We start from the raw sequence: 24,690 nt of genomic DNA on the forward strand, positions 1-24,690 counted from the left end.
ACCAACTTTTAAAACCAAGGGCTTTGGGAGGCACAGTGCATGTGCCCGTGCACGCTCTTTTCTCCCGAGCCTCGGCATCACACTTCAAAGGAATTCCTTCCGCTCCTTATCTCCTCAGGCACTTGGCGTCCACGTGTGTCTTCCAGGCTCCTCACAGTGCCATATGTCCTCAGGGCATCACACTTCTAACGTGAACGACGTCTGCTCCTTGGAATGCTGGCATGGTTGCCCAGTGCTGCCTCTTCTTCAAAGGCAACTTGTAACCCAAGCTGCCCTCTGCCTTTGCATTCTGAACTCTTTCTTGGATTTCACACACAGTCCATAGTGCTTCCTTCTACCTTTCACCAGGCACACAAACACACCACCAGCCATCAGTGCACGCTTTCACCAGGCACACACACACACACCACCAGCCATCAGTGCACGCATTCACCAGGCACACACACCACCGGCCGTCAGTGCACTCTTTCACCAGGCACACACACACACACCACCAGCCATCAGTGCACGCTTTCACCAGGCATACACACCACCGGTCTTCAGTGCACGCTTTCACCAGGCACACACACACACACACCAACAGCCATCAGTGCACGCTTTCACCAGGCATACACACCACCGGCCGTCAGTGCACACTCTCACCAGGCACAGACACCATCAGTCATCAGTGCACGCTTTCACCGGGCACAAACACCACCAGCCGTCAGTGCACGCTTCCACCAGGCACACACCAGCAAACGGTAGTGCACGCTTTCACCAGGCACACACACCACCAGCCGTCAGTGCACGCTTTCACCAGGCACACACTACCAGCCATCAGTGCACGCTTCCACCAGGCACACACACCACAAGCCGGACAGGCACACACACACCACCAGCCATCATTGCATGCTTTCAACTGGCACACACACACCACCAGCCATCAGTGCACGCTTTCACCAGGCATACACACCACCGGCCGTCAGTGCACATTTTCATCTTTCTATCTATCTATCGCATGACCACAGCATCAGTCAGCACCACCAGAGCATCAATCAGGGGTACCACAACATCACTATGCGCTACCACAGCATCACTGAACCCCACAGCATCACTTGTTACTTATTGATATCACGTTGGCTGAAAGTTATGACTTGTTGCTATTTATTAGGGCGGATGGCCATTGTTGTCGCTTGAAAGGGTTACTATTATGTCGAAGCATTTTAAAGTGCATTGTCCCACATTACAATACGCTATGTTGCCTTACATTAATTTATTTTCGTATCTTCGGGGCACATCCTATGCTGTCATTATTATCTACTTGTTCTAGTAGGGAGGAACTGAGCATTGTTTGCTTCTAAGTGCCCGTGCTTCTACCGGGCTTGGGCCCTGTCCGATCAAGCTGAAAACATAGGGAAAACATTAATCGATGTGCCGCAACACCCCACACAGGACGCCTACGCGTTTTGACTACCGCCTTCAACTGGGCAACCCCGTTACCACAACCAACGTGAAATTTAAAAACAAGCACTGGCGTTGCCAATAGGTTTCGCATTTGGAAAGTTGGATGCCAGCAATTAGAATAGCGCTGATGATACCAATTGGACTAGTGCCCATGACAACAATGAGAATAGCACTGATAACAATGGGACTAGTGCTGTTGCCAGCAATTAGAATAGCGATGATAATACCAATGGGACTAGTGCCCATGACAACAATGAGAATAGCACTGATAACAATGGGACTAGTGCTGATGCCAGCAATTAGAATAGCGCTGATACCAATGGGACTAGTGCCCATGTCAACAATGAGAATAGCACTGATGATAACAATCGGACTAGTGCTGATGCCAACAATAAGTAGCACTGATAATACCAATGGGACTAGTGCCCATACCAATGGGACTAGTGCTGATGCCAACATTGGAATAGCACTGATAACAATGGGACTAGTGCCGATGACAACAATGAGAATAGCGCTGATGATACCAATGGGGCTAGTGCCAATGACAATGAGAATAGTGCTGATGATACCAATGGGACTAGTACCGATGCCAACAATGAGAATAGCGCTGATGATACCAATGGGACTAGTGCCGATGCCAACAATGAGAATAGGGCTGATGATACCAATGGGACTAGTGCCCATGACAACAATGAGAATAGCACTGATAACAATGGGACTAGTGCCCATGACAACAATGAGAATAACCCTGATGATACCAATGGGACTAGTGCAGATGCCAATAACGAGAATAGCACTGATGATACCAATGGGACTAGTGCCAATGACAACAATGAGAATAGCGCTGATGACAATGGGACTAGTGCCGATGCCAACAATAAGTAGCACTGATGATACCAATGGGACTAGTGCCGATGCCAGCAATTAGAATAGCGCTGATGATCACAATGGAACTAGTGCCCATGACCACTATGAGAATAGCGCTGATAATACCAATGGGACTAGTGCTGATGCCAACATTGGAATAGCACTGATGATAACAATGGGACTAGTACCGATGACAACAATGAGAATAGCGCTGATGATACCAATGGGGCTAGTGCCAATGACAATGAGAATAGTGCTGATGATACCAATGGGGCTAGTGCCAATGACAACAATGAGAATAGCGCTGATACCAATGGAGCTAGTGCCGATGCCAACAATGAGAATAGCACTGATAACAATGGGACCAGTGCCCATGACAACAATGAGAATAGTACTGATGAGAACAATGGGACTAGTGCCCATGACAATAATGAGAATAGCCCTGATGTTACCAGTGGGACTAGTGCCGATGCCAACAACGAGAATAGCACTGATGATACCAATGGGACTAGTGCCAATGACAACAATGAGAATAGCGCTGATGATACCAATGGGACTAGTGCCCATGACATTGAGAATCGCGCTGATGATACCAATGGACTAGTGCCGATGCCAACAATGAGAATAGCGCTGATAATAACAATGGGACTAGTGCCGATGCCAACAATGAGAATAGCGCTGATGATAACAATGGGACTAGTGCCCATGACAACAATGAGAATAGCACTGATGATAACAATGGGACTAGTGCCGATGACAACAATGAGAATAGCACTGATGATACCAATGTTAGAAGTACAAAGTGTGTGTTTACGCACCGCTTGCAGGTTTTCAAAACATAAATAAAATGCATTGCCATTTACAATGCCAATAGCTCAAACTCTGGCAAATGTGAGACCTATTGCATTGCAAATGCTTGTTTTATAATGGTGACAATCACCCGGTCCGTCGAGAGAGGAAGCTATTTGATCAAGCAGCACAATTCCATTTAGGGACAAACACATCTTATAACACTTTACTACAAAAAACAACCAATTTAAGCAAATCAATGTCTCGCTGAGCCTCAGACTGAAAACGTGTAATGTAATAAATATGTTTAAAAAAATCACAACTGTCTGCCATGTAATACATTCTCAATTGCCTGCCCCAGCAACCCATTCTAACCACATTCAGATTTTTTTTACACATGGTGTTAACTAGACCCTAAACGTATGATACTTTTTGTACACTATTTAATATGTTCCATATTTCCAAACACCTGAGGCACACACAGCAGCTCTGTTCCTTGCTCTTATCTCAAACATATTTTAAGATCACTTAGGTAACAAACAGCCTAATCTGACAAAAACACGTATGTATGTGTTATTTGTGTATAGAGCTGCCTTGCCTAAAAGCACTGGGGTGCTATACAGGGTAAAAAAAGAAGTCAACGCTTGATTTGACTGGTAGAGGATTTCGAAGAGCAAAAGAGGGCTATTACAGTGTTTAAGGAGGGACAGCTCTAGCTGCTCCTGGTTGGAGAGGAAGCGTTGTCTTGTGTCTTGTTTCAACTCTTCGTCTCCAGTCCGATGGTGTCCTGAACTGCGGGAGTGTAGAGAGCCAGCAGAGATGGTGAGCTTGTCAGCTAGGTAAGTGTTTGCGAAGTTGAGACTGGGTTGTAGGCAATGCCACATGTGCAGTACATCGAGTGAAAATGCTGTTCCATCAAGGCAAGCGTTTTTGTACAGGCACTTGATGGGACATTACATTGAAAAATTCGATCTGGTAAAGACCTATTTTATTAAATTCAATAACTGCAGCTGTAATGTTTTTTTCAGATAGCTACCTTTTTTATATTAAAACATCAACAACCGGGTTTCTGAATCCAGCAAACTTTGCTTTACCACATGCACAGGAGTCAAACTATCACTTTAGAGCACTTTTGTGTACCAACGTACAAATAAATAAGGACTGGTCTATTGTATCATTCATCCGAACAGTCCATAGCTTCAATTGACAAGTTCAAAAATCTTTATTCGGCCTTGATAGGCCATAAAAAATAAAACCTAAAAATCAATACAAGGTTCCTGCGGATGACGTAAAGTATGCTCTCAGAAAGAATAACATCTGTCAGGAGTCCGACAAGAATTTATTTATGTTATTGTATTTCTGAAGCGCAACACTTATCCTCTAAGGGATATCACAGTTTTGAGTACTTGCCTATTTTGACTACTGAGATATTACACAGAGCAACAGATGTAGTAGGGTTTGCTAGCCCAAAAACAACCAGGTTTTCAGTTCCTTACTAAACTTGATGTGGTTGTTGATGGGACAAATATTCAAAGGAAGGCAATTCCATTGAGTCGCAGTTTAATACGAGAAGGCCAGGCCCTCCGCTCTAACTTTACTCATCTTCTTAGCTTTAGCTAAGGCCAACCTACGAGATTTTAGCTCTCGTGTGGGTTTATACAATTCCACTCTGGTTTGCAGGATCTTTGGACCCTCTTTATATAATGCTTTATGAGCATAACACAAGAGTTTTAAAATGGCTCGTTTACACACAGGCAGGCGACAAACGAGAAGCAAGACTGTCAACTAAAGAGGGGCCGTTACTGCCAGGAAATGACTATGCACCGCTTGCAGGTTTTTCAAAACACATACATAAAAGGCATTGTCATTTACAATGGCAAAAAAAGTCTCAAATACGAGACCTATTGCATTGCAAAAGCTCCAAGGTCCTTGTGCTGACATTCAAATATACACAAAATCCCTTAACTTTGCCCTACAATGTAAAAAAAAAGTAATTCCTATTGTGAACTGCAAATGCAAATGTAAATTACCCATGTCATCCTGCAGGTGATGAAGGTTCTTTATAAGCATGGGTGAAATTTGCGAATTCACGGATTTCCCCGCGAAATCGCAAACAAATCTGCGAATTTGCACATTTTTCAGCGAAATCGTGGAATTGTTTGCGATTTGCCCTGGAGTACTTTCTACTGGCTAATCCAGTAAGTGCTCCCTCATTGGGTAAATGTATAGTGCTTTTACTACACTGCAGCTGCGTAAAGGGCCAGAAGATGTGTCTCCAGTGACCATGTGTGCCTGTAACACCGGCACAGGCACACATGGTCACTAGAGACACATCTTCTGCACCACTCCGCACCACCACCGCATCACTCAGCACCACCACAGCACCACCTAAGCATCACTCAGCACCATCCCAGTATCACTCAGCACCACTCGGCACCACCTCAGCGCCACACCAGCATCAATCTGCGCAACCATTCAACAACTTGTTCAAATATGTTCTCTCAACGTTTCAAGCTTTATTACAAATGTCACAAAAATGTTAATATTTCACATCTGTTCTTGGATTTTCGTCACAATAAAATACACTGAACATAATCTTCACAAAAGTCATTTACAAAAGTTTAAGCTATTGTCATTATAAATTAAAATCACTTTTATTTAAGTATTAATTATTTAAAAAAATTAAAAGCCATTGTAATTTGTAATATCAATACATCTAAGTCACGTAAATACAAAACATGTTGCATTACAAATGCTATAGGTGTCACATTTGTGAAAGTTATAACTATTGGCATTGTAAATGAGAAAGCTATTATTTAGCTATTTTCAAAACCAACACATAAATAAAAAAAATTGTCATTTACAAGACCAATAGCTCAAACTTTCCTAATGCGAGACCGATTGCATTGCAAATGCTTGTTTTTATATCTGTCAGTACTTCCTGTTGAGGTTTAATTTACGTGACATGCGCCTCATTGCCTACTGGTAACTATTCTCTGACCCTGCTTCAAGTTAATTTCTTTGTAATCCTTTTGTAAAAGGTTACAAAAAATTAGCTTCAACTTTTCCACCTGCAGCTGTAACCCTGTAAGTGCTTGGCTGAAAATTCGTCCCTGCTGATTCGCAGATTGTACAGCGATTTCGCGAGATTCGCGGATCGCAAAAACGCAGAAAATCCGCGAGCGGAACGAATTTTCAGCCCATGCTTAGTTCTTTACTACGTTAACTGCTTCTTCACACAGCAGCATATTTTGCTATCACTAAAGTCTATTTTGTGTGCATAATTTCTGAGCAAGGGTCTTCCTTATCAGCAGGAATATTTATTTTATTTTTATTTTAAAAGGTTTATATAGCGCTGGCTAGACCCAGAGGTATCAGAGCACTTTACATGATCAGGATGGAATAAGGCACACATGGTATAAAAAGCATAAAGTAAAAAACAACGAAATTACAAAAATCAAGGAGGAAAGAAACAGGAGTTGAAGCAGTATAATACTGGAATATAGGTAGATTGGATTCCAGGAAGAGGGCCATATATTACAGAGACAAGTATGGTATAGTGAAACGAGATCAGGAGTTAGGCACAGGATTATGATCCCCAGTAGTAAAGGAGGTGGGTTTTGAGGTCTTTTTTGAAGCTGGCGTACGAGGGGTTACAACGAAGGTTTTTCAGGAGGGAATTCCAGATAGTAGGGACATTTCCAGAGAAGGAGCGAGACTGTGTGGCTTTTTTGTGTGCAGAGGAGGGATTAGGAGGAGGGCATTGGAGCTTCTCAGAGGATGAGTGGTACCAGCGATAAGGAGTTTCTTGGATAGGTGGGCCAAATTAGACAAATAAAACCCATTTATCATCCCAGTTCATTTGTGGTCTCAAGAAAAGAGCAAGACGGACGGATTCGTGCTTGCAATGGTAAGCACCCAGCACCCCAATACATATGTTTCATGTCCCAAGTAGAACATTTTCGTTCAACAAATCTGACCCATTTGGCTTGTTGCCCTTATCTGCAGCAAAATATTTTTTTTTTTAAAGTGCAGCGATATATTGTGCGTTACGGAAAAAGGAAATCCCAGTTTACTAGGGACCATTAATAAATCATCTGTGCGCCAAAAGGTAAAAGGAGCTCAGTTTTATGAATTGTCATACATTCACTCACACCAGTGTAACTCTTGCTCATTTATTTTCCTAAACCATAGACCAATATATGTATAGAAAGCCGTAACTAAGATGAAGTGTAGGAAAGAAAATGTCACCCTGGGTTACTCCTTGATGAGTGCATACGAGGTGGGCGAGTAGTTCCGTGGGTGTTGCGCTATAGGATGCAAGGTTAGAGGGTAAAAAGGGGCTGGAAAAGACATTGGTGTGGAATAAAAGTGGATGGGCTGGGTAGGTGCGAAGAGAGGTTGTGGCTTGAGGAATATGCGTTGTTTAAGTATGCGCACAAGTTGTTTGAGTATGCACAGTGTGCAGAAGGAGGCTGGCATGATGTGTGAGAGAAGGGCTCTCAGTGCCAGTTATGTTCAGGGAGGTGGGTGAGAAGTGGCTTGTAATGCATTTACTGAGGGTGGAGCTTGAAGTGTGGGTGTAATAGTAGAGGAGGCGCCGGTGGGCCATGCTGTGGCTTGGGGGCTGGTATTGTTAGCAATATGTGAAGCGCTGTGGTTAGAGTAGGGGCGGTTTGTTCATGTGTGAGCGCTAAGGAGGTGGGTGTTTTGTGTAAGGAGGTGAAAAAAGGAGATAGATAGCTAGCAGTTTCCGTGTGAGAATGCCTGTCACACTATGGAAAGACCCCCCTAGAGTAGTCCTCTGGGATGCCGTGAGTTTTGAGAAGGTAAACAGCCACTCCCCCTACAGTCCCCATCGAAGTGTGCAGCCAGTAACTGCTGGTGTACATTTCCACTGTCCATCCTACGCAGCACCCTCTCAGCAGCTCCTTTAAATCGCCCCCTGGATCGCCAACCATATTACCAGCACGGCTGCAGCAATTCTCCCTTATTGCTAATGTACGCATCATGCCTAATTCACATAACATAATTATATTGAGAGGGGTGCTTCCCTGGCCTCCTATAGAGTGCTTTCCTGGAACAGAAGTAATGTTTTTGGAAGACATGCAGATGTATACCTGCATTAACCACGCAGCAGCGCTTGTTCAAAAGTCCACTTTTAAGACCCAAGCATGGCGCCTCCAAGCAGGAATACTATTTGTTATGTTATGTTATATGTAGTTTTGTAACACGCACAATTACTACCGGAGTATCCTGGTGCGGTATACCGTTGGGGAACCCGTCCTGGCTTTCCCTGTGGGATGGTCCCTACTGGGAGTCCCCAAGGTGGAGCCAGGCATCCCCGGCGTTGATGGGGCCGTTGTGGAGATTAGGCAAGCTAATGCCCAGAGTTGCCGAGTGGGACCCCTGGTTAGAGTAGGCACCGAGGCGAGAATTATCGAGTCCGCTGACCCTGGTCCACGACCCTGCCGCGTCGGGAATTGAACCCTGGTCCCGGGCCGACTCCTGCTTCCGGGTCTGCCGCCTCTAACCAGTGAGCCACACCACTCACTAGGAGGAAAAAAAAGTGGTGACTGTTCTAATATGTCATTACTTTTTTAACAGCGTGGAAGATTGTTTATCCACTACCTTTTCGACCATTAGAGTCCCAAAGTGTCCAAGGATGTTCTAAAAAAGCTAGGATAAATTGAGGTACGCTCCCGCTGTTATCTCGCACAGGCACGCCCCTCTTCAGTGTTATGCTGCTCCGCATGATTTTTCTTTTGGGGAGGGGGCGTGAACCACTGCCCCTCCCAAAAAACACACAGTCCACCATGGCACCCTGCATACTTTCAAAGTGCATGAATGGGCGACCACTAGTCTGAATGCCGCAGTCCTTAATGACGTCCCCCCAGCAAACCTTGAAAAAGTTGTTTACCTTCTCTGTCTCATCCCGCTGCAGCTGCCCCGGCCAACATATGCCATCCCTTAGCGTCCTGAAGCTCTTTCTGTGGCGCTGCACAACGTTGCAGAACAGATCGCTAGTTTAGTCGGACAAAAGAAAAACCTTCCCGCAGATGAAGCTGCTTAGCTCAAGACCTTCAGAGAGAGTCCGGCACGGTCCCTGCTGAAGCTGCTGTGATGGCGCACCATGATAGGGAGAAGAAGCAGAGAGGGGCGTAGTGGGAGGGGAGGGATGGGAACACTGGGTAAAGCACCATTGTTACAACAAATGCTCATATATGTAAATAATGCGATTATTTCTGACATTGACAAAGAGAAGCGAGACTTAAAGCCACATGCTTGCTTTGTGCCTCACAGAATGCCGGAAACGCCAAGAGCAAAATTGATGGCCGTGCGCGTGCACATCTCCTGTCCGCACTGGCACAGTGAGCAGGAGACTGGGAAGGACTGGCGATTTGCACGCTTTTACATCTCATGTCCGTACGCGTTCACATTTACTGTTCCCCTTCGGCCAAGAAACTGACAACAATAGATCTCGCCAAGGCGAGCAGCGCATGCTCTGCTTCGCTTAGCGAGAGCTAACCAGGTTATGCTGCGTTTGTCACTTTTTTGCCCTTCATAGCATTGTTGAAAGATTTGTTTGCGTAATAAAAATGTATGGACGTCGTTTGTACATCTCCCCAGAAACCCAATTAGATAGCAGTGGCTGCTAAGCATTTTTCCTTGTCTGCAATGAGGCTAAGTAACTGTATGGTTAATTTCTTATTCTTTCAATAATTCCAAGTTAGTGAACCAGACATGGTACACACTGCATAATGGACCTGGCTTTGTCCTAGTTTCCCAGTTCATGAGATCGAAGAACTGAGTATGCCAATTGCCATTCAAAAAACAAAAAAAGGATTATTTCAGACTGCATGGGAAGCTTTTCCTCTGCAGCCTAAGGTGGGGATATAAAGGGTGTAGCCATCTGGTGCATGCATCATTCGGTTTCCTGGGTTCGCACAGCAAATGTGAAAGTTACGCACTTTAAAGTTAAGGAGTTAGAGATGTCAGATATTCCATCGAGACATGCAGTAAGGAGGACCTTGTCGCATCTTAGAAAGATTCTCGACCCTCAACACTGGGCAGAAGGTGCATTGATCCTCTGATATTTCTGAAGTCTGTTTTGGTGCAAGAGAAACTGTGCTTAGATGGCTGTTCTGAAGTTGTTATAGCAGACATGATTTGGCTCTTTGGATAGCTTGCACCTTCTTTGCAATGTGTGTTTGGAAGCGGAGGTTGTCTTCATTGTGGGAACTTTGGAGCTGTTAAATTAAAGCTAAGGAGTGAAGCTGCTGAGATGCATTGCAGAGAGCCATTCATGTATTTAATTTTGGTTTCAGGTACTGGTGACGAGCACTCACTTAGTGCGTTAAGCTTCAAATAGGTTTTCAAACTCAAGTGATCAATATTGCTGACAGGTGAAACCTTCAGATTTAGCTGTATGTTATTGACATGCTGATGGATTTTGACCTTCAAGTTTGCTAGGAATACTGCGGAGGTATTCCATATAGGAGTCAAGGGTTCCGTAGGTACAGGAATATGTTCTGAACTTTGGGAGTTAAACGTTGAGCTGACAGTTTATTCAGGTAGGAGACGAACCACTGTAATATTGTGCAAAATCAGTTCTTGAGGAAGTGTTCTGGGAGTCTGGTGGTCAACAGTATTGGAAGCTTGTGAGAGCTCAAGAAATTGGCGGTCTGCCCTGTTGTGATCTAAAGTGGGTTGTCAAGAACAAGGATTTTTGCAGTATCTGTTCCCCGCTAAGGCCTAAGCTCTGATTGATATTTGTGAAAGAAGGCATTGCTAGTCTCATGACATTGTGGTCACAGCCTTTTTAGGTCTGGATTTAGCCAAGGATTTTTGATTTTGCCAACATTATATGTATAGTAGGCTTACTAGTGCATTCAGTCAGATTTTCACTCATTGGTTTAACATTTTCATTCACAATGTTTCTTCAGTACAATACAGTATGTGGCATGAGGCACTGGTTCACAAAATTCAAACATTCCTTAGCTTCACTGTGAGTGACAACATTTTGCCCTTTCATAAGGAGTGCATCCGCTTGCAAAATAGTTCCCAAATTAAAAGGTCTATTTCGGCAATTTGTGCATTTTGAGCCCCCCCCACCCTTTAATATTTATTATTTTAGGTATTATTTTCCTAGATTGATGAGGGCAAGGCAGCTTCTTTAACAACAACGTTTTGTGATAAAACATAGCATTCGTCTATGGAGTCAAAAGACTGACTGCATTCAACAGATCTGTTGACTTTGTCTATGATTGTGGAGTTTGTTGCCAAGCATGGGTAGAAAGGTGACTGGACTGTATTCGGTAGGATCGGACTATCTTGACAAGATACCTGTTAAATGAGAGCTGTTGACAAAGGTAAGCAGTGGCTGCAATTCATTTTTCCTTTGAACAGAGATGTCTTTGTACTTAATACCTAATAAAATTCCACCTTACCCAAGGGATTGTTCTACAGAGTGTGTTGAAATGATCACTTGGATGCCTTTCTTGGTGTTACCCATGTGTTGCTTATGTGTTTTCAGATCTTGCTGCTCTCCTTGACAAATTTATTTTTTACCATGAATTTTTCTGTTGAGTGTTTGAGAAGTGGGGTTGGCAGTGCTTGATAGCCTTGAAGAGTGTGCTACCTCTTTTGGAAGCTAGACTGATCAAGCCTGTACTGTTCAGCTTCCAGTGGGTTCTAAAATCATTTACGTTGTGGAGCAGGTATTGGAGAGCTGAGTTTTTTGGAGCTTCCCACATAGCAAAGTATCTTTAATATAGCTCAATTAAAGCAGTGTATTTTGTTTGCCTGGGAAAGCGTGCAGTTTTCGAATGTGCCAGTTTTAATTTTGTGATGTTGTTTAATCTCGCTAAACAAAATAAAGATAGGCGAACACGTATCCATCAACTAGCTTCCTGTATGAATCGAGTAGTCTCGCAGAAGTAAACCCATTATGTTTTTAAAGAACCCTCACCCACCAACCTAGTTGGTTGTATGCTTCATCATAGGGTTCCCACCTAGGGGGCCAAGTGCCTACAAAAGCGTGCTGTGATGGCGGATTACAATGTAGCAGGATTTGCTTTAGTCAATGAGTGAATTTAGTGAATCTGAACCTTAAAACTACCTCCAAGAAACTCTTCAGATCAGGATAAATTTAATTATGGGCTCCTGGTGTAGGATTAAAAAAAAGGATGGATGAGAAAGAGACCAAATCTCACACATCCAGAAATCGTCTACATGCTTTAGCTAATCAACTCTATGTAAAGCAGCTTTCTTCAGGACCAGTGATGTTCGGGCCAGAGGTGACCCTAAATGAGTGAAGTGTACGCACACACCCTGAGCTGTGCCTAAGTGGGGTGGATTCGTATCTTCGATTTACACCCGAAGCTGTATATCTGTAAGAAAATGAGAAACATACATCACAGTTTAAACCAACATCGATTGTTGAGGTGGATGCAGAGTTTGGCACAGCGTGCGTTAATAGTGCACCATTAACCTTATTACACTGGCTAGAGGTCTGTATCGCGACCATGCACTTGTGATGAGTTTCGAGCTGCGTGCGATATTTGCCTTCACTGCCACAAATGTGTGTGAAAGCAAACATGTGTGCCTGTAGTGCTATTGTTTAGCCCACTCGTACCCATCAGGCGTGAACATGACCCATCAAGATTAGTGCTCATGCCCGGAATGTGACATTATCGGTGACTGTGAGCATCATTTTGTGTGATAAAATCACACATTCACACAATCAAATCTCAGTCAGGCAAAGAATCATGAGTCTTTAGGGGCTTAAATGGCTGCCCCTGTACATTAAACAATGTGTTACACCTACTATAATTGCGATAGTTTATGCATCATGGATTCCGGTGGGAGGCGGGGCCTATTGTCACATTCTGTCGTGAGAAAGTTACGAGGGTGTCAACATCCGGGTCAAAGTTTCGGCTGTGGCCAAAGAGATTTTGCATAATCGAGAAACTACCCCTGCCCACTTACTACTTCAAGGCCTTCCCCCTGCTTGAATATCTGTTGCTGCCGTGTGCGGGATCCCGGAGAAGTAGCAGTGTTTACGTTACCATGACTTCACGTACCAGCGTGTGGCAATGTCACGACGTTCAAGTGCCTGACACAATTTGATAAGATGACTGCCCTCTAAAATTCATTACCCTTTTTGGTGCTTGGAAATGACGATGTATCCTGCACAGTCTTGTTGGCTGCGTAGGCATTCCCATGAGTATGCGTCCCAAACCTGGCGTGTTTGGCACCTGACTCAATCGTTAAAAGTTATGGTGCCCCATCAGTTTAGCCCATTGGTTACTTGTAAATATAAAGAAATCAGCATACTGTGTCCGACTGAATGTTTGCCATGCCTGTGCATGATTCTGTTTGTGTCAGTAGGGGGAATTTATGCATAAAGGACCAGGATATGAGTAAGCTCGAGATGATGGCATGCCTATCATGTCAGTAGAGGGCTATTTGAGCCGGCATACTTCTCATGGCGGGAGAGGGGATATATTTGCTAAACACACAGGGAATCAGTTAACACATGGTAATGGAATTTCATTGTATGTTATCGTTTCATCCAATAATGTCAGTTGATAACCGATAAATCCATCTCTGCTCCTTAATCTCGCACAGTTCCTTTCTGTGAGGCAGATTGGCTAGGTTGAAATGTATTTTGTGATGTACTTTGTGACCTGCTACTACGACTGCTCTTTTCAGCATCTGACTAAAAAAGGCTATGTTGCCTGTGTAGAAAATGCAGTTTAGGCTTTCTTAAGGACCCTCATCATGCTTGTATTGACATCTGAAGATAGACTTGTAGCTCGTGACACTACAAGGACTTCGCTATACGTCTAGAATTGAAGTATGATAAGGTAGGCTCCCACAGTGCCATGTAAGGGAATTATGGCCATGTAGAACATAAAGGAGTTTAGATGTTCAAACTTGTTACATTATATTTTCAGCAGATTTCACTGCTGATGTTTACTTACATTATGGGCCTACTCATGAAGTATATTTGGGGGGGGGGGCGGGGGGGTTATTGACAAGCTTTTTCTCTTAGTCTTGGCTTTGTAGTTAGCTGCTTGTGTGACATACAGTACTACTGAGAAGATTTGAAATTGCAGTATCAGTTCTTATTCCAGTGAACATACTTTAATTTTCTGCCTGACAAGTTTTGGCAAGAATGGTAGTTTGCCAAATGTGTGGATCAGTCTGTCATTTAAAACTTCTTCTGGGAGAGTTTTATCAGTTTTAGGCATAGAGGCCCTCAAACTAGAGAAAGCAACTGTGGAATTGTAATCTTAAAGTCAAATTAAATTTATTCTGTCTCACATTTAATGAAGGAGAGGCCATTCTTATGGATACATCTAACTGCAAATTTCTCACTTTAGCATTGCCTCCATGTGTCAGAATGGATCCGAAGAATTTTAGAACAGTGATCCAGTACGCTGATAGGTGGCATTGTGGTGCAATCACAATGACTCCATACCACCATTGAAGCAACTGTGGGGAAGCCCTGTGCACGTATGTGACATCCTTCTAACCTGGATCTGGAGTATTGTTCCCAATTTTGTCAGTCTTCTGACAACTTCAAAAAACTTTAAAGAGTGTGCTATGAAACACTGTGCCCAAACTAAAGCAGAAGGATTCAAGCTGTGCTGCGACTGTAGGAAGCAGATATCAATCATGGACCCAAAGGAGGTGTGGTGTGCCTTTGGTGCCTGTGCTCTGGCCACGACTCAAGGTTGTGTCCAGTGCTTTGGCATCCAATGCAAACACCATGAAAGTTGTGTTAAAACTGGGAGGTGACGTTTAATGTTTCTGAACATGAGAAGAAGTTAGTTGATGGCTTTCTTGCTCTCCATCGCAGGGAGGCTAGGGCACGTTCTCATAGGTAACACCACTGCCATGTGGTGCTGTTGTGAGCCCTACGATCAAGGGTCCTGTGCTAATAGGCGTCAAGTTCTGGTTACCAACCATGTGCTGAAGTACCTGAATTCCAGAACGGACGACCTGGGAATATGAATATGTCCCCTAGCAGATCACGGTTGTCTTGGCTAGACCTTTTGCTATAGGCGAACCTGCAGTGCCAACAATTTTGTGCTATGGTGTTCCTTGAGGAATACTAGTCAGGAGATGCATTGTAGCTGAAATTAAACAAGAGAATTGGGAGCATTCATGTCACTCCATCTCCTGCCCAAGGTCTGAAGATCATGAAAGTCCGGGCCCAACTCATTCTAGTGGGTCCAGGATTGAACCAGTAGAGTTTGGTACCAAGAAATCCTGAGAATGAGCATTTAACCCTTTCCATGCTCATGACGAGCTCAGCTCGTCATGAGGCACGGTTGAGCTGTGCTGATGACGAGCTGAGCTCGTCATGAACAATGATAAATCTGAGATTTCAGCGCCGGGGGGGAAAATGCACAGCAGCGATGTGGTTAAGTGCTGATTTGGCTACCACTTCAGGAGGATCTCCTGTCCCAGCAGCAGGGCAAGGTAGGGTCCTCCACCTGAATCTCCACAATTTACTCCTCCAGCTTGGAGATTGAGCAATGGCAGTTAACTTTATTTTTGATATGATGCTTGAGGTGGCAGATGTCACCCTTGCCGCCAGAGGCTCCTCACTGAAATCTATCTGTGCTTGGCACTGGCTCAAGTTTGTAACCTAGTGTGGTGCTAGAAACACTGACTCTTGCAGGTGAAGCTATTGGATGTCCTGCTTTTGTCCCTAGCCCAGCAAGGCCTTCCAGTAGGCACAGCAAAATGTTTGTTTGTCCTTTCTACGGTTGCTGTGCTGGTTTAAATAACCTGTTGCAATGAGGTTTATTAAATCTTTGACACCTGTTCCTTTCTAGATTGTGATGCCACTGAAGGACATTAACTTTGTCTCGATATTCCTCATGTGTACCCTTTTCGATCCTTTGTATAGATGTGCACTTCGCCTCGACCTTGAAGAGTGTCTTTCGCTTTGTGATGAAGCTAGTACATTGTGTGGGTGAACTGCTGGTACTTTCAGTGCATCTGCCCAAGATCACCTTGTTTCCAGGCAAATGACGGCTGAAAACCCAGGTGACCTACTTGGGAAAAGCTGTGACTCCTTTCTGTGTTGGACAAGTGATCACTCAACCAGCATTCTTTGGTCCTATTCACCCCTCAAAAGAGGAGAAGGACAGCAAACGTCTTCAAGCTTTTAAATAGATAGTACCAAGAACCGTTCAGTAGACAACTAACATTTGTGGGGGTTCTCCATAGCGAAGAAAGTGAAGGCTGTACAGAAGAAGACCCTCTTGAAATGATCGACCCCCTGCCGTAAGATTTGCTACTGTGCCAAGAAGCAGCTCCTGGATAGTTTTAGAGCCCACTTCTACAGCAGCTTAGGCTGCTACTACTGCACTAGCGAAATGGTCTTCAGTGCATATGTTCACATAGACCTACTGCTTTGACAACCAGATCCGGCATTAAGGGCACTTCACCCGCTTGGTTATATAGGACTTTGCAGTCTGAGTCAAGTCCACAGACCCTTGACCTTTGTGAGGTATTGCTTTGGTATCTATTTGTGAAGAATTCGTTGTTTAGAAGCATCAGTTAGAAGAACAATGGCATGTAACGCACTTTCTGGTGGAGACACTATCTAACCAGAGATTCCTCACTGCCCTCACTACTCTACATTCTGCGGAATGGCCTCTTTCTAACATCTAAAAAGGTTCTCAAGTTAGTTTTCAGCACACTGTTCATGCTCCACATCTGAGGGTGTGGAAAAGGACAAGACCAGAAATTGATGTCTGTGCACAGAAGTCGTGCTTAGTTCCAGCTCACTTCTGGGGCAATATGGAGACAGTGCAGAGCCGCACAATGCCAGCTACCATCAGACGCGAGCACTGCTGCAAATTTCTCAGGATCCAGTTTGTGCCTGGAGGATATTCTAAAATGATGAATCTGCAGTTAAGAATATTCACCAGAAATAACATTAACGAGGGTAAGTAACTTGTTCACCTTTCTTTTTTGACCTTAGATTGTAATAAAAAAAAAACTACCTTGAATTTGTTTGCCCCTATAGATGGAATGGAGTCTCCTACAGTAACAAGGTCTCACTTTGAGAATATGGGGCCCAATAGACGGCTTGCTTTATGCATGGGCTTTAAGTTTAGCAACTGAAGATTAAATGCTGCCATATATTTTATGAAATTGAGTGCCAGAACCTTTGGGCCTCACAACCGTAAAAATCTGAACTTTTTAAGAGGATGCCATTATGATTCCCTAAACTAAAATACTTAATCTCCTCTATCATTACTTGCTGTTGCGACATTGTCTCATAGGATGGTATTGATAACACAGAAAATTGCAAACTAGATTTCTGATTTTAAATTAGAACCCCAGTATATTCTAATACTCTGTCTGCATTAGCTCTATTTTGGGTATAAGAGTTTGATAGGTTGTTTCTCTGTCACCCTCAATAAGCTCACCCTTCCTTGTGTAGGTCTCGGCTGGCGAAAGCATGGTGCATGCGCTGCTCTCGTCATACAAGAGCTTCTTGGAATCAATACAGATTCCAAAGCTCGCGGAGTTGAAGCCCCGCCCATCTTTCTCATTCGCTGGTGTCATCCTACATGCAAAACGCAGGCTCACGATTGAAAAGGAGGCTTCTTAGTCCCTCCTTGTTGCCGCCTTGTCTCCTTTTAGCCACGCCCACCGGGATTAGATCTCTCACTTGCGGCGTTCCACACATTATCTGCCATGCACTATATTTTTCCCAACGCCGACAGCCTGTCTGTTTTGAAAATCTGGTCTCCCTACCTGTTACTCAAATGCATATGTGGTTTTCGCATGGATTCAGAGTTGCCCTGAGTACAGAGCTCTGCGGGCAGGGCCAGCTGAAAGTTACCAGAGTGCCCTGTGTATAGTTCGAATCTCAGCGAGGCATGCTACCCTTCTATCTCTCAGAGGTTGGTAAATTAAGTGGTATAAAATGATAATTAAATTGCAACTTCGGTCAATGAGAACGCTGTAAATTGAACTAGTGTGTCGTCGAGCATTTATGAAGCACGCTCTTATTCATTCACGGCGGTGAGTTATTCGAAGAGGTGACCACGGATTAGGTAAGCAGGCCCGCTGCCTCTAGGGGTGGTAGCATTCCGATAATGTAAAAGTAAACTCACCCCTGGCCTGCCAAAACAACCCTTCAAAGATTTAACTAAGAGTGTGGAGGTGGGGTTTAAAGAGCGTCGTCAAACATCGTGGGCTTAATCCTTTCTGGCTAAACAGAGACAGGTATATTTAGGAAGGGAATCGGTTAATTGGCAGTTTCTTGCGCGGCAGCCCCATCACATTCCTCTGGCTGAATCAGACGGGGATGAGTAGTCCGCCGGCACTTCCAGCACAGGAACACTCGGGGATTTTACTGGCCCTCAGCCAGGCCGTTTCCAGGATATGTGCAATATTTGCAGCAGAAAGAAGGACTTCACAAGGAGGCATGATTCGGGCCATATATGGAGGGGCTTTGAAATGCAGATTTTTAGTCTAGCTTATGACTTTGAACGTGGGCCAAGGCGGGAGACCGGGATAGGTCGCGTCGTGAAGTTAAGGCGGCGTATTTAAAGAAAAACTCTAACCTTTGATGTGTAAATGAAAGTAGGGTCTGGCGGTTGCAGATTGCTGTGGCTTCACTCGAGGCACGAGAACCTACGCAGTTTCGTTTATGCTATCCTAAAATAAGTTAGTTAAATATATGTAACAAGCTTCACTAAAGCACATAGCAGTTTATGCGATATTAGTGACGCACAGTCCACCCGCGCGCAACAACTATTAGGCGGAGAGGGCTTTAACGAGGCTCCATGGATTGGGCTGGGGCTGCTGGCCCGAAATTCTGCCGCAATAAAAAGTCTTCTTGCGAGGACATTTACAGCCCTGACCAATCTCTGAATGTCTTTATTGCCTTCTGTAATCGCAGCTGCCTTTCTGTCTCAGCAAATACACATGAGCGCTATCATTGCATAGCAGGTGTGACTCGGCTATTTGACAATAAAATTGCGTTAAAATAGTGCTTACTCAGGGCTTTAAGTGGGATCAAAAAACAGAGGGGGTCTCATAAAGGGGCGTGGCCAATGTAATTAAGGGCGTGGCTTAAAACACATAAGCTAAAAATCTGTGCTTAGCGTAGCGTGCAGCCCCACTTGCATTTGCTGTTTGTCATTGCATCCAGATATATGATACAAGAAGTAAGATCATACCTACAACAAGTCAGGACTATTGGCTTTGTCAATGGTTGTTAGTTGCATAAGATAAATAAGCAGTAACTTTGGCTTGTATATATTATTGAAAAAGCTTCCACTTAAAGCCCTAGTAACACAACAACGATATTGCTGCTCCTGCGTTTCAAAACAATCATTGAAAATGCAATAGGTCTCGCCTTTGATTAAGTTAAAGCCATTTACTTTGCTAATGTTATTGTATAGCAAAGCAAAAGGCTTTAACTTAATGAAAGGCGAGACCTATTGCATTTTTTTTCCATAACAGATTTTATTGAAAGATTGCACACAAGGCGCAGCACTCCGCAATCCGGAGAAAACTGCAGAGCAATTACACAGTATCTGACGGTTGGCAATCTAGATATTATTTAGAATATACAACAGCAAAACCCATTCTAAACCCCCCACCCGCCCCTTATCCCACCCCTACCCCCCAATTCCCCCCTCCCAGGTCCCTCTCTACCCCGCCGCACGATATCATCTCACACTTTAAGAACATTGTCCAAATTAATAGTGTACATTCATCTTCCATGCCAGCCCTTCAGCCCTTTCCTATCATCCCCGGATAATCCTCCTGTTCTACGGGTGGGTCTATCCATAGACCTCTGTATTCCGCCCAACGCTTCCATATTTTATAGTGTTTCCTTGGGCAACCCCGGGCCTTAAATATTGGACGCTCCAATCCCATACCGAAGTCTAGCCCCTTTTTCCACACCTGCACTGATGGCGCCCTGGGATCTTTCCCTGCCCTAGCCACATCTCTTTTGGCAATGGTGAGGCCTAGCAGCAATAAATGCCGTCCGAGGAGGTTCCCATCCCAGAACCTCAGAAAAACTGCATCCCGCCCCCCCCTCCCCCAGAACCGGGCCAAGGAACCACAGCTCCATACCGTGTGAATCAGTGTCCCCACCTCCCGGCCACATCGAAGGCAGTCTGGGGACGCAATCAGGCCCGCCCGCCATAATCTTTCCCTTGTAAAGTAAATTCTATGTAGATATTTAAATTGAACGAGTCTCAAACGCATCGCAATTGCAGCACCTCTGGGGGCCTCAAGTGCCTCCCGCCAATCTTCTTCCTCCATTTTCCCGACATCTCTTTCCCAGGCTTCCCGCAATTTGTGCAGGGAAGTAGAGCAGTGTGTCACCAGGGTCTGGTATATGCGGGATATCTTCTTATCCCCTAGGTTCCCCATAAACATTTTCGCCTCAGCGGGCTAAATTCGGGTAAAGAGTCCAGGCCCTCTAGGCTTGGTGTAATGGCGTGGCGAAACTGGAGACATTAAAAAAATTGGGATCCGGGGATCTCATATTCCTCACTTAAGTCTTGGAAGGCTTTAAGAGTCGTACCTGACATTACATTCCCCAGTGTTGAAATTCCGATATTGTCCGAGCCTCGGAACCCCTGGAGGGTCGCCAGTGCCGGCAGGCGTCCATTATGCCACAGGGGAGTCTCCTCAGTTAATGTGCCCCACCCGCCCATACGACGTAAGGCCTGCCTCCAAATCTGAAATATGACCTGGGTGGCTGGTGGCAGACTCTTCCGCAGCGGCGCCGAGTACAAGATAGTATGTAGGGTATCTGACCCCATAAGATGCCTCTCCAGCGCATACGCAGGGTCCCCCCTATCCCCATACCACAACTCGTTCAGGACCAGTAGGTGGGATGCCTGGTAGTACGACAGGATGTCAGATGTTGCCAACCCTCCACAGTATGTCGACAATAAACAGGTGCGTAGTGACACCCGTACAGCGCCGCCCGTCCATAGGAACTGTCCCAGCGCCGAATCCACTTGTCGGAACCATTGGGGTGGGATCGGGTAGGGGTGGTTCTGCAGTTGGTAGAGGAGACGCGGGAGGGCAACCATCTTGAAGATGGCTGACCGGCCATATATCGTGAGGGGCATGCGTGACCATGTCTTCATTTCGGTTCGAACCCAGTCCCAAACTGGCGCTAAGTTTCGCTCCCAGGAAACTGTGGGGGTCTCGGATAGGAACACTCCCAAGTATTTAAGTCCTCCCACCTCCACCTGCAGCGTGGATGCCCACGTGCCAACCCCGGAGCGTTCTCCCAGGACCCATAGGGTTCATTTACGTGGGTTCAGGTATAGCCCAGAGATTCACCGAATGTCCGTATAATTTCTAATATACGCGGTCCCGATCTATTAGGATTAGTAAAGAAGAACAGAACGTTATCCGCGTAAAGCGCTATTCTATCCGATGGTCCGGTCTCCCATTCAAAGCCCCGCAGTTGTGCATCTATTCGCACCCACGCCGCCAGAGGTTCCATAGCAAGGGCAAACCGATAAGGCGAGAGGGGGCACACCCCTGCCTAGTGCCACGTCCGATGAGGAATTTGGTAAATATGGCCCCTGCCACCCTCACTGAGGCAGTCAGGAGTGCAAATAGGCCTCACGTTATGAAGGCCCCAGCACCTCCGCCACATTCAGGAGGATCGGGCCTCCCACTGGCAGCTGCCGCTGATAGGAGTGTCTGTGAGGCCCGCTACTGTCTGCTAGGGGAAGTCTGGACCCTCCCGCTCCCCCGGGCCTCGCTCCGATTCACGCTGCCGCCTCCAGTGCTCCTGGCTCGGGGAGCACCAAATTTGAGGCCCCGGCTGCACCTCTCCCGACTTGGCCGCAGACTGTCTCTCCCCTCCTCTCGGCGACCGGGATCTCCAGCACTCAAGGGACGCCACCGGCACGTAGTGACTCAGTTCCGTGGGCTATGCAGCCGTCCTGGGCAGCCGTACGGTTGGGGGAGACAGGATTACTCGTCGGATATATTACGGGCAGGACGGAGCTCTTCTAGGCTGCGTCCTTCATGTTAGCCCGCTAAGCCACGAGCCCGACCTATTGCATTTTTAATGCTTGTTTTACCAGTGACTGAATGTACCTAAACACCGATCATTGGTACAATTCAACAAAACATAGTAAATCTTGATAATATATATAGTTTAACTATGTAATGAAGGCATTACATTTTTATAATGATTAGAGTGAAGGCATTGCATATTTAATGGATCCCTCTAGAATAGTAGTCAGTGTGTTTATTTATTGTTTGTCAAGTATTTTCCTTGTATTTGCAGTACTAAAACTGCTATTGTAGGTTTTAGAAAACATATTATATTAATCATATAACTATTTACATAATACAAAACACCTTAGTTAAAAGTAATGTCATTTTTCAAAATGTTGTCACTTTGAATAAGCTTAATGCTTTGTATTGAATAATAGTAGTTCAAATACATTCCATTCCAACAGATTATGTATTTTCAGTCTAATGTGTCTTTGAATTTTTAGCAGAGATCGAGGATGTTGTACCTACTCTCTCTCTATCCGTACTTGGTCTGTAGACAGACTATACTGATGAAGGTGCACATTTACTTTTACGAGTCTATCAAAAGCTGATCTTGATTTTCAAGATCATAGTCTCATTTACTGTTGTCAAACCACTCCACGATTTGTCTAAGTATATAATGTATTTTTCTTTTCTTGCAGATGAGACACCGATCATAGCAGTGATGGTGGCGTTGTCTTTTTTACTTATTATAGTATTTATTATTATTGTCCTCTACATGCTAAGGTAAGAACATTTATCTTATGCATCCCTTTTGCGCCTGCTTATATCGTCATAGTTGATCATTCCTGCCTCCTTTAATGATTTTCACGGTAATAGTGGACTTTTATATAGTTCTAGTGTCTTGAAAACCTGGACTAGCTAATAAGGACCCTTAAGTTTAATGTTAAACTTTAACAGACTATGAAGATTAACAAACCAACCATGCACAACCCTTCTTTAGGGCTTTGGCTAAAACTTTTAACATTTCTTCCAGAATCTCCACATCTACCTAGGATTAAAATCTGCAACTTCTCATTTGTTTGAGTCTTTGAATTTAGGACATTGGTGTGTCAGTATCTATAGCCACCCACGATAATAAGATTCTATTTTAAGGGGAAATGTATTTTGTAGTTGACTCCAGTAAAACCTTTTTCAATCTAGAAATGGATCATCCATTCACTTATTTGCAGCATTGTGCAGGAATTAACAATGTTTGAAACTTTCCTTTTAGTACATTTACTACTTAGACAGCCTACTTGAAGACTATGTATAGTTTGCCAAAGACTTCGTATAGTATAATTGTTAGAGAGACAATACCATGCATCTAAGTTAGTTCTAAGAACATTCTAGCAAAAACATTGACTTACATAAATGAAGGATAACTTGAATGCTGTGCGTAGTGTAGATCCAAAGCTGAATTCAAGTTGTGAACCCTGCTATCCGCAGTGTAGATCGAAGGCTGTGGTTGATACAGACATAAGTCTGCGGTGCTGGGGCGCTGAGTTCGTAATCGACCTGTATCGAGGAGGCACGTGGTCATGGCGGCAGCCACGTGGCAGGGTGAGGACCTTCGCTGTGGCAGAGCCTTTTCTCTTTGCAGAAGTGAACCACGCCCAACGCGTAGGCTAATTATTTATACTCTTACGCTGACGTTGCGTACGTTGGATCAGCACACTTCAGTTCTGCTTCAAGAGGGGGAAGACAACACAGCAACATGACCGAGATATTCCCCTGAGTCTGAGATAATATGGTTGCGTTCACTGTGCAATACACACGTATCTTCTCCACAGCGCAGGGACACGCCGGGATGGCGTAACCAAGCGCTTTACAAATGCCTTTATTATTATTATTATTTGCATGCCAGATTATGGCTCCCCAATACATATTAGCCTGTAGGATAGTGTCAAGATCCCTGATGATAAGGGATGGCTAGTGACACACTTGACACCCATTACATGGACATTTGATACACCTGAATACTATGATCATTTCAGCAGCAATATCATTCTTTGGGGTTAGCAAATAATATGTGGTGTTAGCTATTAACCAATTAGCCATGTCTTCCATGGCAATGATGAATGGTACTGGTTGGTCTGGGGGCAAATGACTCTTCCAAAAATAATACGTTTGTTACCTTTAGTGATTCTGCCCTTGGTGAGGTTGCATGCTTCTGTAGGGCGGCAACGAGTATCAGTGGCTCCTTTTTACCTCTGTAACCACAGACTACTAAAATTTAACTGGGTGTTGTCTGCATAGGATTGATAATCCACTATTGAATCCTGAAGTATGTTGAATATTGTGGCAATATAGATTTTACAGATGGCTGGAGAGATATAGAAAGATAGTTCAATCTGTGATAAAGCTGTATCGCCTGATGTAAAAGGCCACAATTGACTCTGAAATATGTTCATAAGGAACAAAGCACAACATGTCATGGTAATGAAAGTCCCATTCGACACTGGCTAGTCTAACGGAAAAGAAGTCCTGAATTACAGTGGTGACTGCAGCCAG

General features: G+C 44.5%; 1 protein-coding gene across 3 annotated transcripts in view; it reads left to right on the forward strand.

The window, feature by feature from the left end:
• The window catches only part of PTPRA (protein tyrosine phosphatase receptor type A), a 906,420-nt gene that overhangs the window by 378,880 nt on the left and 502,850 nt on the right, over positions 1-24,690 (forward strand). For all 3 annotated transcript variants that reach the window (XM_086964286.1, XM_086964287.1, XM_086964288.1), the window contains one exon: positions 22,839-22,923. In XM_086964286.1, coding sequence (XP_086820412.1) covers positions 22,839-22,923 — 85 coding nt within the window. The remainder of the gene's footprint in view (positions 1-22,838; positions 22,924-24,690) is intronic.

The sequence above is a fragment of the Lissotriton vulgaris genome, chromosome 3_2, assembly GCF_964263255.1.
Source record: "Lissotriton vulgaris chromosome 3_2, aLisVul1.2, whole genome shotgun sequence".
In the NCBI taxonomy this organism is placed as follows: Eukaryota; Metazoa; Chordata; class Amphibia; order Caudata; family Salamandridae; genus Lissotriton; species Lissotriton vulgaris.